Raw genomic sequence first — 20,610 nt, forward strand, 5'->3', positions numbered from 1 at the left:
GGTATAAAGTGTGATTTGACATTGGGTGATATATTTAGATACTGGGGATAAAACTGATTTAGGTGATGCAAAATACAAATATAAACTAAGCAGGTGCCAATTTGAGACATTGTGGCAGGCCAGGCTAGTTTGTAGTATCAGTCATTAGCTTTATTCTTTTACAAGTATATACTGGAGAAAGGTTAAGACGTAAGTTCACCTGCCTGAGTGCTCTCCCTCCACCTTCCACAGATTTCAGACTGATATGGTCATATGTTGTTTTTGATCCACTCTGAACTCCCATCAAGTTCAGTAAGAGCTTTAGGTGCTGATACTTGGCAGAAAACATCCTTTAGATTTTTCTGTGCAATTTATAAACACTTTAGCAACTCAGCAAATAAAAAAGTAGCCCTGAGGCATGCATAGTTGGCTTTGCATATTTACATAGGGAGCTGATGAAGTCCTACAATATACACTTTTGTAGACTGAAAGCATAATGGGAACATGTCTTTGCAGTGAGATTTTTCTAATTTAGTGGAGTTTTTTTGGCCTATACTTGGCACAAGGTGGTTGGGTGTAGCACCCCTGACATCAAAGAAGTTACACAAGCTTCTGATCAGGCTTAGGTTAAGTTGGAATTGTGAATACTCAGCAGTTTTTGAAAACAGGCTGAAGTGCCTGCAGTATGGTACCCAAAATTAGAAGCACATTTGGAGATATCCGCGTAGTAATTAGCCCAAGGATAGTCTGAGTCAGAGCCCGAACAGAATCCAGGAGTCTTGATTCTCAGTCACTTCTTCCAACCACATTCCTTCGTTCTTATTTCCATAAATGATTGTGTGTTACTGCTTTATCAAAGCATTCATAGTAACTTTCTCTGTGTCTTTTTCTTTTCTTTTTTTTTTCTCACCATAGAAACTACCTCTTCAGGTTGCAACTTGAGGATCTCTCTCTAATCCAGGTACGTGCAATATATTTTTCCATCTCTTTCAATTTGTTCCTGTATTTGATGTGGCGAGACCAGATGTTTTAAAGATAATCAAGATATCCATTGGCTTCATAACTACAGCTGACTGCAGCTATTTTTATCCTTGTTGCTGCCCCTCATTATATAAGTCTCATTGCTTATTTTAATTCCAGATTGGCCTTTTGTTCCAGGCCATACAGACTTGCTGTTACCTATCTACTGTGATTTAGTAAGAGTGAATATATCCAAAATGGAGGCTGAAGATAAAAAATGTTGTATTAGAGAAATGGTCCGACTTGGATACGGTCACCTCGCGGGGGGTCACCTGACTCCCAGTTGTCTTTCCTGCCTGGTGCAGGGGTCTGGACCCAATGTGATCCCCTGGGGTCCCTTCTAGCCTCACAATTTATGAATCTATGAATCCTGCTATGGCTTTCTTGTATAACTCCCCTCAATATTTGCAATTCTCATGTGAAAAGGCTCTGCTCCTTCTCTATACTGGCAAAGAAAGGAGAGTACCCATCTTTGCTAAGGAAACTGCAAACAGCAAAGAAAGAAAGCAAAGTTGTGTTAAACAGATGCAAGCGTGAAGATGATTCTGAGACTCTCCCTGCCTTAAGGAATGCAGCTAATGACTGTTTAAAGTTATTAGAGCAGTGATTCTCAGCCAGGGTGCTATGGTAGCTACGCTGATGCGAGATCTTTTTAAGGGTGCCACAGAATGCCATGCCTTATTAGCACCATTAGGTGTGCAAACATTTGGGTCATAGGACTAGAAGGGACCTCTTGAGGACATGCAATTCAGTCCTCTGCTCAGGGCAGAATCACCCCTGACTAAATCATCCCAGTCAAGTGTATGTCTAAATTGGTCTTGAAAATTTCCAAGGATGGAGATTCTGCAGCTTGTTTATGGAGCCTGTTCCAAAGCTTTACCACTCTCACAGTCAGAAAGTGTTTCTTAATTTCCAAACTAAATTTCCTCTGCCACAATATGATGCTGTTGCCTAGTCCTGTCCCCTCTGGGGAACTCTTTCCAATCTGTCCACATTTTTCTAAGGTGTAGGTCCCAAAGCCAGACACAGTCCAGGTGAGGCCTCACCAGTGTTGAATCACTTTCCTTAATTTGCAGGTGACACTTTTGTTAATACAACCCAGTGTGCTGTTGGGTTTTGTTTGCAGCAAGAGCACACTGTTGGCTCATATTCAGCTTTTGGTTCACTGTAACACCCAGGTCCTTGGTCCTTCTCTGCAGGACTGCATCCTAGTGAATCATTCCTCAGTCTCTGTTCATGCATTTATTTTTCTTTCCCAGGTGCAGGATTTTTCACTTGTCCTTTTTGAATTTCATCTGGTTGTTTTCCTATTCTTTCTCCAGTCTATCCAGGTTGCTCTGGATCCTAGCCCTACCACCCAGAGCATCTGCAACTCTGTCCAACCTGGTGTCACCTTCAAATTTGCTATCTGTGCACTCAGTCCCATTATCCAAATCATTAAAGAGATGCTAAATAATTCCAGCTATCACAAAACTTGTGATTAAGTCCCAAGATTTTGTAAAACTAAGATTCAAGTTCATACCTTAGGCTTGGAAATAGGCATTGCCTTTGTGCCACAGTAACATTTTTTATGACAGCACAACAGCCAAGCAAGCAGGCACCCATAACCATTGTTGCAACACAAGTACCCAGAATTGTGGCCATGACATTAGGTGACATAAAGTAGTGCAGCCTTTTTGCTGGAGAAGTTTCTTTGTTTTATGGTGGGAGAATGCAGGCAGCCAGGCTCTCCAGCCACCCTGGGCAGGTGCTTCTGTTTCAGGGGCCTGATCATGTGCACCTCAGGAATTCTCCTGCAGGGGGATTTATGGAGCAGGTAGGCTCTGGCCTCTGAAGTCCTGGGAGTGCCTGCCTCGGTTAGCCTTCTTGCAGAGGTGCACCCCAGGAATCCCCCAGCAGGGGATTCTCTGGCTGTTTGCATGTATCACACTTTCTGACCTGATTTGGAGCAAGTATCTGCAAATGGAGGAACCCCATTGGCAGGCACTTCCAGGGTTTCAGGGGCCTGATCCTATGTGCCCTGGAAACCCTATGAGAATTCATCCTTCTGTGCATGCTGATGGGCACCACAGGAATCTCCCCATAGGGGAATTCCCACAGCATGTGTTTTATGCTGCTGTGTCCCAGGGTTAGGTCACAGTCTGCAACTCTGGAGGGGGACCCAGACACCCTGGGAGTGGCAGGGGCTTATCTCTGCAGGACAGCAGCAGTGTTTGCTCATTTTGCTGATCAATCTGATCAGCTGATGCTGATCCGAGCACAGCTGATGCTGCAACAAAAAACCATCTGTTTGTAGCCTTAGTTCAGTGGTATGATGGTAAGGGGGAGGGCACACACAAATCAGAAGGAAAGGAAAAAATGTCTGAAATATCTGTAAAAGTTATTGATTAATGCAAATAGAAACAGTAGAACATACCCTCATTTCCCATTTAGTGTCTGCTCAAGGAATGACTGGACATTCTGAAAGTTTACATGCTGACAGAAGAAATTTTATCTCAGCCCGTCGATTTTACATCTTGGCTTTCACACAGTTGTTGTTATAATAACAACATAAAAAACTTCAGTCTAATTTTCCTTCTTGCTTTGATCACTTTGGTTACTTTATAGGAACCAGACTTTATTAAAAAAAAAAACAAAACAAAACATGCAGCTGGTGTAGAGGCTAATAAACTGCATTTTCACATCTGGAAAAGGAGATATACTGTAAAGCGCTAGCAGTAAGAATTTTGCAGTGAAGCATACTGAGAACACAAAGGGTCTGGAAACAATACATCCCAGAGACCTTTTGTTACATTATTTTGGAAAATTGCTGGAGACCTATCTTTTTCTATTTCTTTTCTGAGGCAGGAGAAAAATTGCTGATTCTTCCTCATTCACAGCAGATACCACAGGCACAAAAATAAGGAAGAATGTTCCAATTTGCCACCTGCTTCCCCACTGTTTCTAAATAGACTTCTATAACTGTTTAATTTTTGCCTGAATTAGCTCAATTTTTTTCTCAGCTTAAACCTATTTGTCAATTTAATTTTACTTGCATGCAGAAGATTTTTATCTGGGAAACGGGGAGAACAGAAGTATGCGTCGTGATCCATAAGTGCGCAACTTTGTTTGCATGAGTATTCCCAGGAAATGCATTGATGCACAAGCTTTGGTCTTTGCAAGCTTGGATCCTTACATTGTTTTGCAAGTTGTTATGCTAAATATATTCTTTTTTCAACTGATGTTTAACAAAATCAACAGTAGCAATGCTCTAGTACAGGGGCGAGCAAAGTCCAGCCCATGGGTCAGATTGGGCCCATGACAGACTCCATTTCCCAGCAGCCCCTGCCTGTATTGCTGTGGTCAGTCTCTATGGAGACCCCAGCAGTGGTTAGGGCTATAACAGCGCAGAGCCAGCGTTTCCATAGAGACCAGCCCCAGCAGTGCTGGCAGGGCGCATGGCTGGATGGGAAGCTGCTGTAGGACTCGGATCTTTTAGTTGTGATGGCATGGTCCGAAACCAGGGCTAGGGCATGCAGGCAACAGATTGTAGCTCTACCCTGGCTCCAGACCATGTTGTCATCACCACAAGATCCCAGGCCCAACCCCAGAGGAGCTCCCCAGGCTACTGGGACATGGAGTCCGACTGCCGGACGCATCCACAATTTTGCCTTCCCCTGCTCTAGTAGCAGGTTGCAATTTGATTTTTTGGAATTAGACTGGTCTCTCCACATGTTTAAGTTACAAAATTGCCCTTTTATTAAAAAAAAACCTAGTAACATACTCTGTAAGGTCATAGTGTGATAAAGAAACTACAGTGATTCATTCACTTCTGTGATAACTTTCCAAAAGACATATTCATGATTGTGAGAAGAAAAGAGATATTCAGCTCATTTGAGTAACCCAGAGCAATCTTTGCTATGGTTCACCTATTAATAATCAGTTTTTATTTAAAACTGTATTTTAAATGTAAATAACCAGAAAAGGAATCAACACCAGTTAATGTGTGTTAAAAGTAGCACTTCCACCAATCTGGAGAGTAAAAGTGATAGTTAAAATATTAGTAGATTGAAGGAGACAGGGTGTGTATCTACTCAGGAGATGGCGTTCTGTCCAGTAAACCATTGCCACCCGTTGCTGGCACATCAGAACTAAAGTCCTGCACATCATGGTTCTGTGCTCTGTCATTTGGAAGAAAATACTATTGTTTGAGTAGGCAACTTTTAACATGATAGTGTCTGTAGTGAACCCGTATTTGATGCGTCTCAGCAGTTTTCTTTGTGGAGGCGAATAAAGGAGAGTAAAAAGGTTGAAAGCACTTTAATGTCCAGCCATAGAAGCATGTGGGTTTAAAATGTTTAAGGTTGGTATTGGGACATTAGTGTATGGTGATTATGGATTGGGTGGGGGCAGGGGTAGGAAGGCTTACAAGGCTATAGTTGCAGAAGGACAAATCTGTCATTCCTTGGAACAGTACATGAAATGTATTCCCTTGTTAGTATAAAAGATATTACCCTATATGCTTTTAAGGATTTTTAAAAATCCTTTTAAAAATCCTTTTAAAAATCCTTTTACCTTGCACAGAATATCTTTCTCAAAGAGAAGAACTTTCATAAAGAGCCACTATGTCTATAAAGAAAGATGAAGAAAGTATAACCAGAACTCCTTAAGTGGACCTCCTGGGTATATTTCACTTATTTCTGAGATATTTTAAATCCACATTACCATGGGAGAAATTATGGCATTAGAAATATTGAAGGGATGTCAGTAACAAGCATCTTGACTCTACAGCATTTTTTTCAAGAGATTTCATTTTAAAACTAAATCCTTTGGAAATGGGTGCCTCTGAATACACAGACCCATTTGTTTTCCTTACTAATGTGCACACAGCAGTTTTCCTATGAGTACTTATCCACATTTGTACACACACTGCCAGGCCTCAGGCTCCTTAGCAAAGTTTCCTTGGAGTGTCTAGCTCTCCACCTCATGCCCACCCTGTGCTAAGGATAAAAAGGTTGGTACATAGGCCCTGCTCCTCAGATCTATGTTTCTTAACTGTGATGAAACTCAGATATGTATAAAACTGTTGGAAGTACCAATGTTATAATAATCTATCAAGGAACTGTGCTAAGAATGAAAAGGTTGGTAGACAGGCCCTGTTCCTCAGATCTTCTCAACCAGCTGGCTTTGTCAGGATTGTGTTCTTGTTAGCCTGTTGTGGCCCGCTTTTATGACTGGAAAATCTTTTCTGACCAACTGATTTGGCAGGATCCAGAAAAGGATGGATTCCACTGGATACATGGAAATTACCCAGCTCTCCATTCAGCTTGGCAAACAAATTTTAATAAGGCTTCCCAAGAACCCCCCCTGTAACGTAACCATGAGCAAGGAATATTGGGGAATCTCTAGAAATTTCCTCTTCATGAGTCTTCTATCCACATATTTGTTTTTGGGAAAGATTGGTCTGCTCCTACAGCCTCAACAGATACTCTGCTGCTCTGCTCTGCTTTGAACCCTCAATTAAGCTCTTCTCTGCTATGTTTTTCCTGCTGCCTCAACAGTGTATACACACTTGGTAATACAATCCTGGAGCAATTACCCAGTTCTGAGATTTTAATATTGACATTACTCTAATCCTTGAGATCCAAACATCTCTAAATTCTGCCAAAGTTACTAAGATTTACATAGAATCATTTGACATTTTTAGTTATAGTGCATATTGAGTCATGTTTAAATGAGAATTCAAAGATAAATTTAGGGAAATTGGGCTTTGATAATTTAATCTCTCTTTTTTGCCAAATGTAATCTCATTTAATCCCTCTTGTTTGCCAAGTTATCAACTGGATATAACACCTGGAAAGATGGTATATTGTTGATTCTTTAACTACCACTCATTTCTGTTTACTTTTTACTGTTTGGATTCATTGTGTTCAGACACTCCTGCTGATTTCAAAATACATGAAAGAAATCTGATCAGTTATCATTTGACTTTGAGAGAAGATTGTTTCACTGGCACGTATCCCAAGGGGTAGCTGGGGTGAGGGAACAGACCAAAAAAGTGCTTTAGCCAAAACAGTTAAGGGTACCTGTAGATGGCAGGGAGGTGGCTCCAATTCACTGTAATTACAGTGTGTCAGAACAGACTCAATTAATTGAATCCGCTGAAGCGTGCTTGTTAGGGCACCTCCATCAGCCTTTGCATCTCATGTAACAGTGTCCTCATGCTTCAAAATGGTGGCAGGGATGCTTTAACTAAAGCTCATTCAATAAGCTTTAGTTAAAGTCCTCCCACCACCATTTTGAAGCATGGAGACGCTGGTTCACAAGACACTGCAAGTGCTTTAATTACAGCGGCTCTCAAAACTGCTCTAATTATAGTGTCCTTCTTTCCCCCCCATCCCCCACTGAGCATGTGTAAAAATGCCCTAGGTATTTAAGGTACGCACCTGGGATGCAGGAGACTCAGATTCTAGGCTGTCTTCAGCCAAAGGGGCTTAAACCTCTCTGAGTTGCCAGCCCAGTGCTCTAATCACCAGGGGCAACATGTGGGGGGTGCATGTGCACTCCCTGAGCATGACGGTACACCCCCTGCAAAAAGGTGCCACCGACACTGCTGGTGGTGTCTGTGGGCACTCTGTGGTTCCTATGGGCCGCCGCTGATGCTGCCGGCAGTGGCTGTGGGCGGTCACTGACCTTTGGTCAGTGCTCGCCACCCTTCCTGGCCACTGAGAGCGCCAGCAGCAAAAGCTCCCCTGCTTACTACTGCCGTCCCCATTGCTGCTGCTGTACTCCTGCTGCCACAATGCCCCAGCCACCGGGGGGCACACGCCGTTCATGCTAATCACTGTTGTTAAGCATTATCCCTTCCCCTGTTCAGCATTTCTTTTGAACTTGAGCCATGGCATCTTGCACATGATAGGCATTGGATAAGATGGGCAGAGTGTAGGGCAAGTGTCTTTTCTATTGCAACAGCAGTCCAGACTGGAACCTGATGCCCCCTTGCTTTCAGAGCAGGATCCATCTTGCTGAGCCACACTCCCTCCAACTTGTCTCTCTTTCCTGGCCATATGTATCTCTCTCTTCTGTGCATAATTGTTAGAAAGTCTACTTATGAGCTAAAAACCTGCCATGTAGGTACACAAAGGGTATTCTTTTAAGCTTTTACTGTTCTGCTTTTTCCATAGGATGGTCTGAAAAAGATGTTTGTTAACAATCCTCTCTATACCTGTAAATCACATTGTTGGGATGGTTTTGTAGTCCTTTTTCTAATGCTGGTGAGTTTTATCTTATGATGCTCACATAGATGGTTACAGAATAGAAAGTGAAAAAATATAGTATAGAAGGAGGTAACTGGAAATTTAAATATTAATTCCAAAGGGTTTTCCCTTTATTAAAGCAAAAGTTTATAACCTTTTTTTACAGTGGTGGCCTTGGAAAAGCAAGTCCCAGCATTTAATGCTCAACTGTTGTAGAAAATGAGGTCTTGTATGATGGGACCAGTAGTTTCCATAAACACCAGCATGTTATTGTATTTTATGACATACCATATGCCCCCAAATAAGATATCTGCTTTGTTTTGGGAGGGCTGAATGGGGGGTGGGACTCTTTCCTTTTTCCCATCAGAATCATGGCCAAAGCTGACTGCATGCAGCAGCTCACTTGCCTTCACCTAACTCACTCGCTCCTTCAGGCAAAAACTGGTTTCAAGTCTTCCACAGCCACTGATGGTTTGTGGTGGTACAGCCAACAGCTACTGCCAATTAGGGAGCAGCTCTGAAAGGGTTAAAACTAACTGTGATGCTGTAGAGTGAACTCTGCCCTTCCCTTTCTGAGGCCAGAGAGAGAAGCAGAACCGCAGCCACCATTATAGCTTCATATTGGGGGTGTGCGAAATGGGCCATATTCGATTAACCTTTGACTCAAATTGGGGTCAGTGATCCAATTTGTTGATTTGGATCACTGTCCCAATTTAATTCAGCTGAATCCAATTCTGAAGATTTGATGCTTATTCAGAGAATCAGCGATTCCGATACAGACACAGCTTGAAATGTTTTTTCTACATACCTCAAGGTACCAGGAGTGGCTTGTGAACACTGCGTGATGGTGGGGCAGATGGAGCATCTCACAGGAGTGCGAGGGGGGCCCCCTGCGTGCTCAGCGGCAGACCTGGAAGTAGATCAGAAGTAGTTCCAGTCCACTTCTGGGTCTGCTGCTGAGTGTGTGGGAGACAACCCCCCCCACCCCCGTGCACCTCCCTGGCTTGGCAGTTGGCTGCGGGGGGACGTCATGTGCCCCCCAGACCCAGGAGGCACCAGTTGCCAAGCTGGAGGGGGGTGGGGAAGGGAGGCCTGCACACTCTCTGGCAGATGCAGGAGTGGACTGGAAGTACTTCTGGTCCACTTCCAGGTCCACTGCCAAGCGTGCTGGGGACCACCCCCCGCCCCGAATTCCTGTGGGACGCTTCATCTGCCCCACCATCTCAGTGTTCATGAGCTGCCTGGTACCTTGAGGTATGTAGAAAAAACATTTCGAGCTGTGTCTATGTCCGAATCATCAAATCTCTGAATTAATTCTGAGGGTTCTGATTAGGTTCAGAGAGATTAAAGGGTCTTTAGATTCGGAGACTCGGCCCCTGAATTGGACTGAATCTTCACTGCATCGAATCAGTGGCCAAAGCTTTGCACAGCCCTACTCCATATATATTATCTGATAGAGCTTCCTATTTCACAGCTTGTGCTGTTCCATCTCCCTGCCCCAATTTACTGGCCAGCTAGGACCAGCCTCTGAAAACCAGGACTGTCCCACCAGATTGGGACATATGGTCACCCTACTTATGTAGTCATTACGTTAGGGATCAGTCATGCTTCCTGATTTTGAAAGGCTGATTTGGTAGGGAAAAGTTGTATGTAGTATGGAATTGAATACAGTAATATAAAGGATAATTCACGCTGTTAAAACATCATTGGTCTCATGTTGTTTGGGTAACTCCAGACTATGAACTTTTCCTACCAAAGGATTTTGACAACATGGCTAGGGACAGACATTCAAACAGCCTGAGCCTGAATTGATTCAATATTTGCAGGCTAGTCTAACCTGGCTAGGCTGAACTGATTTGTAACCAAACAAATATTCTCTCTGGACTGAGGAAATGCAGGCACATGCTTTCAGTGGCTCAGGCTAGAAGCTTGGGGGTACTAGAGAAGCCCTCCCTTCCCTTCTACATGGAGCTGGGCTGAGGGGGTGTGGCCAGGCCCTGACAGGATGTCTGATTAGAGAAATTTGCCTGCACCATCCCAGGCTTTTCCCTGCTGGTTGCTCAAGGGGCAGGACCATTGCCAGCCCCGAGCCCCCTGCTAGCACTCTTAGGGAAGGAGGGGTGTGCAGTGCATGCATCTGTTGATGATATGGAGCTTTTCAATCTCCTTCCTTGCATCTGTATACTGTCTGCAGCAAACTAACAGGCAAACAAGCCAGCAGGGAGCTGATAAGTGTTTATCATCCCATCAGCAAAACAGTAGCCTCTCTCCATGAGTTCAAACTCTTCTTAAACAGCTTACTGGATGACCTGTTGATTTGCTCCGAATGTTACACCTTGCTGGGGTCTTTTGACCCCAGTACTCTTTCCTGCCATGGCAGAGGGTCGGACTAGGTGATCTACTCAGGTCCCTTCCGACCCTAGTAACTAATGAAACTATGAACTAATGCCGCAAGCAGTCACTGTTCTGTCTGCCTGTCCCAGTGAAATTGGAGAAACACACACACAGACACCTGTCAGCATTAGCCAGCATACCACATGCCTAGGTTCCACGGGGCTGGGTTCTATGCTATGGGAGATGAGAGGGAGGGAGGGGGGGATTCCTGCTTGAGCAATAAGCAGTGGGGGGAGAGGGCAGGGGATAAGGCAGGGGGAAGCTAGGCAGACCCTGCTGTACCTGCAGTCTCTGCCGGAGCTCCAGCCAGGGAGCAGAGGGGAGGGGCCAGCTCTGCTTTGGACCAAAGCCCTGCCTGGCCCAGAGAGCATGCCAGGATGCTGGGGGAGTCTTTTATCTTAAATCAGCAAGGGGTCTGGGACAAAGACTGCATAAACTGGTTTGAGCTAAATCAGTTAAGTCTCATATTACATCAACTAAGTTTATCTCAAACTGGTTTCATCCATTTTCAAACTGGTTTATGTGCACTTAACATCTGTTCTGGTACAGGTTGAAACCAGTTTCTGATCACTTAAACCGGTTTATGTGTAATATCTGTCCCTAGCCCATGACTACAGACTGTTTCTCCTTTTGAAAGTCAGATTTGATGTACAGGCCCCCATTATGATATTGTACTCCATAAAGTATACACACCAAGAGGACAATTTTATTTATGTGTTTCCCCCACTTGTTATTCATTTGCACTTGGCCTCCAGGTAATTGGGAGACTTCAGCTTCCAGAATTCATAATCCTTTACCCTTCAGCAGAGCTGAAATTCATCACTTAAATTTGAAAAGAGAGTAACTGTGAAACCAAAGAATGTTGATAAACTGGCAAAGCTCTGCTGCTACTTTGGCTTATCTGTTTGTGTCAGCATTTTGTGAGAGGGGTAGGAAGAAAAAGAAAGCAGGGCAAAGCCTTCTTCATTTGTCATTTATTCACTCTATCTGTCATAGATTTGTGCCAGCACTGAAATATAAGCACAAGTACATTTCTAAACAAATGAGTCTGAACACATCCATTTGTCTAGAGAAGTTTAGCTCTTTTTTTCACCTGTCTCTGATTGTCAGGCTATATTTGTTGTTGGTTTATAGAAATCTTCTGTCCTTGTTTTGGCAATAGAAAAGAATAATAGGTGCTGAGATTTTTCACTCTATCTACAGTAAAGCTTATCTTTTCTTCTTTTAAAATTCAAGTGCTTGTACTTAAGTAAAAAATAAAGCAGAAGCCAGGATCAGCCAAATATACAACAGAAACACATTTATTTTTATGACGGACTTAGAAGAAAGCAAAATCTACATATAAACACATTTTGCCGAATATACACAGAAAGGGTCTGATACTAATTTTACATTAGTGGAACTCAGTTGACTTAATATGCTTTGCTCTCAGTTTTCCTCTAGTGTAAATGAAGGTCAGTCAAGTGTATGCCATCTTCATCAAGTTATGTGATACTGTTGTGGCTGTATCATATAGCAGCAATAAGTAAGCAGTTGCTTTGAAAATACAAGTTTTTGCAGCAATGCTGCATTCTTCTTAATACCTAAAAGTCTTATTTTACGAAAGGGAACAAGTAGTTTATTTCCCTTGCTTCTGCATCAGAGCCACATTGTTTAGTAAAGCAGCAGTGAAGTGGGGATACTTAATCCCACTTTTGATAACTAGGTTCCACACTTAAAAAGTGTAAAAGTGGCAGACGATTGCAGGAAAGAGTAGTTAGTAAACACTGATGTGTAGGCTGAATGGAGATTCCTTGTTTACTTAACACAATTTACCTTTGTGAAGGGGCTGCCAAAACGGCCATTTTTGCACTGTGCTGTTCAGCATTTAGACATGATCAACCGTCTTGAAAATAATGGGCTCAGAAGTCTTCTGGGATTATTAAGAGTCTGGCCCTGCAGATGTCTGATTTGTATCTGTAATAATATGTCCCAATATGAGCACTACTGAACCTTTTACAGAGACTAACCTACAACTATACTGTGCATGTTTGCTTGTGATTACTGGTAGGGTATTGATCATAGTCTCAATAGGCAGCCAGTTGTTCACAATGTACATTTAAGGAGAAGTCTTCACAGATCAGACAAAGGTCTGTATTTTCCAATTGTGTATAGGTCCATTCAGTTACTGTGGAAAGTTTTATTTACACATTCAAATGTTTTCAAGTATTGGGGAGCTTCTACAACCTTGGACAGGCCCTTTTCAAAACTGTAGTTTTGACCAAAGGCAGGTGAATCAAAGTTATTCGGAGTTTAATTCAGGTATGCTAATTCAGGCCTTTTGAGGACACTTTCCCTGTGCAATCCCTGCAATCTCATTTTGTTCTGGTGAAGCTTCCTTTTGTCCTCTGGTGATGGGCATGGCCTTTGGAGTGAATTGCCTCCTCTGGCCCTGATGCTAATACACTATAATGCTTCTGCTTCTGTCAGTTCCAGGAGTTATAAATCACATCAATATATGAAAATTACTTTGTTTCTTAAAATTGAATACTAGATGTGATTTGAAATGCTGTGTTAGATGTATGAGTGAAGTTCCTGTAATAAATCATTCACAATATTAACTATTATTTAGGGATTGTTTGAAGAGAGAGGAGCTGAAAGCAACTTTTATTTGAATAAAACCCAGTGTATACCATAAACAACTAAATTATTTCTTTTAATTAGAAGTTTAATTTTACTCTATATTCAGAGCTATTTGCATTACAAAGCTATTCAATATAGTGAGTACACAAGGTTAGATCTGGAAAAGGGCCTTTAGGATCAGTGTGGTAACATCTAATTCTTAGGCCCCCTATAGCCCAGTGGACTCCACAACATTGAGTTAGATGCCTTAGCTCCTTAGGCAGTGTCCACAGAGGGTAAAGCTGGAAACAGATTGTCACCATTGTGCTTCCATAATAATTTTTATGCTGGCAAAAGGCAACAGCAAATAGACATCCATGTCCTCTGTTGTGCCACAAATGCCTGAATTTGTGGCTGCAACAAAAGATAGTAATCCTTTTTTCTAGTTTTTTGTGGTAGACCTCTATTTACTTTATGACAGGAGAATATGAGGAGCCTGAAGCTGCCCATACTCTCCAGGCCTCCCGGACAGGTACTTGCACGTGCTCTTGCATCTGTCTGTCTGTCTGTCTGTCCCCCTCCTGTGCCCAATGGGTGTTTTATGCAAAATAGAAAAGCTTCAGCAGGAACATGGGACTGGTAGGACCAGCAAGTCTAGTCCCCTGCTTTCACAGGCGATTGTTAACTGAAGGAATCACTAAAACCCTCACCCACAACTTCAAGGAGAGACTCACCCCTAGAATATCCTAGTGAGTAAAGCACTTTTTTTGATAGGCACAGTAAGTGGTTTCAGATCTATCTATCAGTCAAACCAAGTTGGTATTTGAACCTGTGTCTCTGATACCTCACATCTCTAACCACTGTTCCAGTGCATGTAAAGGATGGCACTATCATACACTCCTCCTAGCTTTGTTTTGTGTGTGAAGCCCAATCCAGTAGATAGCCTTTGAAAACTCCTTCCTGATCAGTCTTTCCAGAAAAGACCTAGTTTGTTACTCCTGGTGGGATTTGGTCACTGAGCAGCATGGTGCTGTCAGAGCTTGGGTGCTTGTGTGCATATTCACAGCAGAAATTGAGGCACCAAGTTCCTATGGTTGTACCAGCTTAATTGATGCCAATTTTTGTGCTTAGGGAAGTCAGATGCCACAGGACTAGTTTCTGAGGAACCAACTGTAGGGGTAGGCACTCAAGTACCCATTGAGTTCTATCATATAAGGCTTAGGGAATGGCAGCCTTTGAAAAGTAGCACTCAGTTGGTCAAACAAAAGGTATCACATCTACTCAAAGAACCTTGCCTGCCCTGGTGTCAAATACTGCACTTTTCGCAAGCAGGGTAGCTTGTGATTAATATGTAATACAAGCAGTCCTCAACTTACAAAGTTTCGAGTTGCAACATTTTGCACTTACAGCATTTATAAATTGACGCGTTATTTCAACTTTCTGACGTCAGTTTCGTCTTTACAACACTTGATCCGATGCCACGCCATGTCACGCCAATGAACAAGTTTGCTGCGTCGCCCATCTCCCATCTGTCCAAACGTCCTTGGATGCTTGCTTTAAGAAAGCAAACAAGACTGTAGAAAAACCTGCAGCCAAGACTTCTGAGAAGGTTCCAGCCAAGAGAAGAGCTCTTCAAAAAGTCCAGCAAAGTCACCTCAAAGAAGTCCTTGCAAATCAATATGATTGCTATTTACAATATAAATACGTTAATGTAGTTATATTACTCATCTATAATTGATCTGAATACAAAATTCTGAGTTATTTTTGGTGAAAATAGGGTATTGGGCCTTGGTTCAGGAACCAATCCCCCATTTATAATATTGTTTCCTATGGGAAAATCGGTTCCAAGTTGCAACGTTTTGACTTAAGACGTGGTTCTCAGGAACCAATTGTGTCATAAGTCTGAGGACTACCTGTATAATTGTTCTGAGCTCTGCCTTGCCCACCTGTTTGTTTCTGGGGACAATTCAAAGTGTTATTTATATTTTTTGTAAACCTGCAAGATTTGGGAGTCAGGTCCCAGAGACTGCCTGTCCCATATGTTTCATGGCACCAGCAAGTCTGGTAGGAGGTGCCTCTGTTTCCACTAACTGCTTACCAGCTCTGCAGGACCAATAGCCCAGTGTTCTTGGTTATGTGCCTGTACCTTTAATCCTGCCCCACATGACAGTCTTCCCAAACTATTCTGAGCAGCCTAGAAGGCATTTTTTAAATCAGGCTTTTAACTGTTTTCAAAAGTTAATCCATCATATCAGAGCAGTGGTGCCATTTGTAAGATAAGGATATGGATTATTTTTTGGTACATCTGTTAGACAGACTCAAAAGTTATTCCACTCTTTTAGGTATGGACTAGCATCCAGATACAGTAGCATAGCCTTTTATAAGTGTATAAATATTCTAATGATTTCTCCTTGAGAACTGCCATGACTAATACTTAAGAATCCATGGCCAAAAGTGAAAGTTAATAATGATGGAAGAGCAGTACAAAAACTGTGCATGATATAAATATCACTAGGCATAACTGTGAAAATATGCATGTCTGTATATTTATTTTGTCCCAGCTCAAACTTATTTTATAGGTATTGGAGTCTATGTAAATTGCATTTATTTAGGGCATATGCGATTTGCTCTCCCCTCAGAGCTGAGATGCCATTGATTAATACAAGCACTTTGCCTAGAAAATAAACCTATGTAATTTTTCAGATTCAGAAAACCATGGGGTGGGGGGTGTTATATGTTTAAACCATCTTTTTTGTCACTGCATTTTTCTAATGTTTGAGAAGCAGGATCCATAAGGTGCTACAGACTTTTGTGGTGATATTTGAGTTTAGTTTTTTATACAACACTCACCAGACTCATAATATGATGAAATTGAAGACCACTAGTAACATTCTAATGCAAGACTCCCCAGCTGATGGTCCACATAGTGTTTGTGATCCATTCTCAGATAATTTGTAAATCAGAATTTATCTGCTTGTTTCATTCTGGTTCTGATACAAACTTCCTCATTACACAAGTTTGGAGCTTCCTAAGATGCTTCCTTGTGGAAGTATGTACTGTAAAGCTAAAGAGTCATTCTTGTATTTGATGCTAGTTAAATTGTTTTCCTAAATAAAATAAGTAATGAAACTCTAACATTAGAAATAAGAAGTCACTGAAAAACAAAATCTAGTATAGTATAGTATAGTATGTATAGTATAACTTGTTTGTTTCCATTCTTAACAAATATATTTGAAGTTACTCAGTTTGAGGAATGGAAATAATGTGCGTCTAATGCACTCTCCATGGAGAAGAAACAATTTAGTATTTTTTGCTATGAAGCAATTTGATGAGAGATGAATATTTACACTTGAATTTCTGTATAATTTTACTGAACATTACTATCTTGAGAAAAAGTGGATTAACCACCTATTGGTCTTGTAATTGGTATTTCTTTCTAGACTATAATTACCTTTGTAATACTCAGAAACATCATCAGTTCAGCACTTTTTCTCTTTAATTAGTCATTTTAGTTTCCTGTATTCAAGGGCATATGAAAGAACTACATCAAGTCAACTGATGACTAAATGTTAAGGATTCACTACTTATATAATATACTATAGGACAAATCACATTGGGGTATTAATTCCAATAAGGTTCTGTAATTGGGGCAGAATTAAAAGCATTCAGCTAATTACCAGTGAAAAGGACTTAGCTGTGGCATTGAACATTTTCAGGCTGTAGTTCATGTAGTTGTATACCTTTACATTAAATTTTAAATTGGAGGCCAAAGTTAATTTTTCGGGATTTTGTAATGGTTTTTTTAAGATAAATTGATTTATTAGTAAATAATTCTCATTTAGAAAAGTGCTAAGTATTTAGAACCCAAAGTGAGTATTTTCAGAGTGATTCTGCTTAAATAAAGCCTGTAATTAAACTCCCATGATATTTTATTCTCGAGCACAGTTTTTGAACAATGACTCCCTTTTGGCTGAATATGCCACTTTTCAATGCCCCTTTAACCTTGTCTTTTTGGTAATTGAATTTTACTGCCTGTGATTTGTTCTGAATGGTTGCGAGTCCTCATTTGAAGAAGAAATGAAAGAAGAGGACTGGGAATGAGAATTTGTTACCTTGCAGTCACAATTATAAGGATCATAGGAAAGTAGGGGTAGAAGGAACCTCATGCGGTCATCTAGTCCACCCCCCTGCTCAAAGCAGGATCATCCCTGACTAAATCATCCCAGCTAAGTTCCTATGTGACCTTCTCTTGAACGTTTTCCAAGGATGGAGAGTGCGCAATTTCTGTAGCTAAGCTGCTACAATGTTTCACCACCCTCATAATTGGAAAGTTTCTCATAATCTCCAAACTGATTTTTCCTACAACTTGAAGCCATTGCTCCTAGTCCTGTCCTGTATGGCCACAGTAAAAATTTCATCACCGTGTACTATAATTGCCCTTTATGTATCTGAGAACCATTATCAAAACCCTCCTCAGTCTCCGCTTCTCCGGACTAAATAACCCTGGTTCTTTCAGACTTTCCCCTTATGAAGAGAGGCTGTGAGCCACGGGACTCTTCAGCCTGGAGGAGCACAGGCTCAAGGATGACTTGGTTGAAGCCTATAAGTACATAATGGATGTGCATCAGGATCTGGGAGAACGCCTGTTTTCCCGGCCACCCCAAGGGATGACAAGGTCCAACAGTCACAAACTGCTGTTTTAGGCTGGACATAAGGAAAAACTTCTTTGCTGTCTGAGCCCCCAAGGCCTGGAATAGACTCCCTCCAGAGGTGGTGCAAGCCCCTACTCTGGACACTTTTAAGAAACATTTGGATCCTTTGACCCTAGCTGACTTCCTCCCCTTTGGGTAGTGGGAAGGACCCGATGATCTTACAAGGTCCTTTCCAGCCCTAATGTCTATGAATCTATAAGTCTTGCTTCCCAGGCAAGTACTCCATGTGAGGCCTTAGCAGCATTGAATAGAGCAGAAGGATCACTTCCCTTGATTTTCAGGTGACCCTCCTCTTAATGCAACCCAAGATGTGCTTGGTTTTTTTTGCAGCCAGTGCACACAGTTGTCCTATATTCAGCTTATGGTCTACTGTAACAATGTGCCCTTCTCTCCAATCATTCCCAGTCTGTATTGGTGCATATAATTCTTCTCTTCCAAGTGACTTTGCACTTGTCCTTGTTGATTCTCGTCTGATTGATTGCAAACCATTTTTACAGGTTATCCAGTTATTCTAGATCCTAGTGTTACTCTCCAGAGTGATTGCCAGTCCACCCATCGTGTTGTCATCTGCAGATTTGCTAGTTATGAACTCAATCTTGTCATCAAAATTATTAATGAAGACATTGAACAGTACTAGACCCAGGACAGACCCCTAGGGAACCCCACTTGATACCTCCTCCGAGGTAGACGTTGAACCATTGATGACTATTCATTGAGCACAAGGATTCAACCAGTCATGTATCTGCCTTGCAGTACTTTCATCTAGTCCGTAATTCCTTAGCTTATTAGTCAGACTGTTGTGGGAGTTCATGTCAAACACTTTGATAAAATCAAGGTATATAACATCCACTGGTATCCCCTGATCCACAGAGCCCATCATCTGATCAGAGAAGGAAAACATGGTAGCCAGGCATGACTTGCTCTTGGTGAATCCATGCTGGGTGTTCCTATTCCCCTTCTTCTCCTCTAGATACCTAATGATAGCAGTGGTCCTTGAGGAAGACCTGCTCCATGCACTTTCCAGGTGTTGGTGTCAAGCTGACTGCTCTCTAGATCCTCTTCCTTCCCTTCCTCAAAGATGGGCATACTTTTTTGTCCTTTTCCAGTCGTTTGGGACCTCACCCAATCTCCACAAGCCCTCACAGAGGGTAACTGATGACTTCAAAATTTCCACAACCAATTCCTTCAGTACCCTGGGGTACATCCCATCCAGCCTTACCAATGTGAAAATATCTAGCATCTCTAACTAATCCAAGAACTGTTCTGCCATTACTCCAGGATGCTCTTCTTCTTCCTTATCTTTGCTGCCAGTTGGGTTCATCATCTGGTAGCTGTACCTGTCTGTGAAGGCTGAAGTAAAAAAGTCATTAAATACTTCAGCTTCCTTTGTATCATCATCCATAACTAGATTGCCTTCTGCATTCTGTAGGGGACCTCTTGTTTCTCTGGTTATCATGTTACTTTTGACACACTTGTAGAATCCCTTTTTATTGCCTTTTACATTCCTTGCCAGTTGCATCTCAAATCATGCCTTGGCCCTCCTAATTTTCTCCCTGTATGTCCACACAATATTCTTATACCCTTCTCTAATACTATTATCAAGTTTCTACTTTTTGTAGGATTCCTTTTTGAGATTCATCTTATTGAAGAGATTGCTGTCTAGCTAGGCTGGCCTCCTGTTGCACTTCCAGTGCTTCCATCTTATCAGGATAGCTTTATCCTGAACCCTTAAGAGAGCCTTCTGAAAGTACAGCAAGCTCTCCTAGAATCATTTTTTCCTTAGACTTGCTTCCCAGGGGATCCTGCCCACCATTTCCCTGAATTTAGAGTCTGCTTTTTTGAAGTCCCGTGTTTTTATTTTGCTACTTTTTTTTCCTTCCACCCCTGAGGATCCCCTTAGAATCCTTTTCCCCTCAGTCCTTGTTTCCCATGATGAGGAGAAAGTCAAGATGGCCAGACACCTGGAAGGCACATTCTTTCTTTTACTGTGTAGACCATAATGTAGGTGCACATAGCTACTCAAGGGCTCAGTTGTACCTGAGGCTGTGTACATCAGAGTATCTGCCTTGCACTGTCACAACCCTCCCTTAGCTCTCTTGTAGTACCTTTTGCAGAATTCTGACCGTGTCCACCCCACTTTGTCAGTTGTCTAAGTTTAGCCCCTATTTTCCTTTGTGACTACTGGAAAAGATGAACTCCATAACCTGTCAGGATTAACACCTGCAGTCATCTCAGGGCTCTGATTAGTTAGTAAACAGGTGTATAGCAGGCATCTCTTCTTACATGGTAAAGGACATACACCCCAGAAATGTTTCTGTCTACCTTTTATCATCCTCCCACATCCATAAGGTGAGATGTACAAAATTCCAGCTGCTTGTAAAAGGGGCATTTAATCCTAGGAAAGATGTATCTTCAAGGTTGGACCTAAGGAGACTGTCTTGCTTGAGTGCTCTACTTTCCAGGCCAGGGATTGGCTGCTGAATTCCTTGGATTCAGAGGACAGTAAAATAGCACCTGTGGCTGAATGCCAGCCACTTCATGTTATAGGTGTTAATATTGTTGCTGAAAGCAATTGTAATATTGATCTTGCCATCAGCTGAGGAATCCTTCATGACACAGTTTTGTCTGTGATGGTCCAGCTTTGCTCTTCCTTTGGGTATTGAGCCAGG

At 42.0% G+C, this 20,610-nt stretch overlaps 1 protein-coding gene across 7 annotated transcripts in view; it reads left to right on the forward strand.

Annotated features, from left to right (window-relative positions):
• Positions 1-20,610, forward strand: part of SEMA5A (semaphorin 5A) — a 612,665-nt gene that overhangs the window by 266,935 nt on the left and 325,120 nt on the right. For all 7 annotated transcript variants that reach the window (XM_090039133.1, XM_090039134.1, XM_090039136.1 and 4 more), the window contains one exon: positions 895-940. In XM_090039133.1, coding sequence (XP_089895259.1) covers positions 895-940 — 46 coding nt within the window. The remainder of the gene's footprint in view (positions 1-894; positions 941-20,610) is intronic.

Source organism: Crocodylus siamensis, chromosome 3 (genome assembly GCF_052110815.1).
Source record: "Crocodylus siamensis isolate JL-2025a chromosome 3, ASM5211081v1, whole genome shotgun sequence".
NCBI lineage: Eukaryota > Metazoa > Chordata > Crocodylia > Crocodylidae > Crocodylus > Crocodylus siamensis.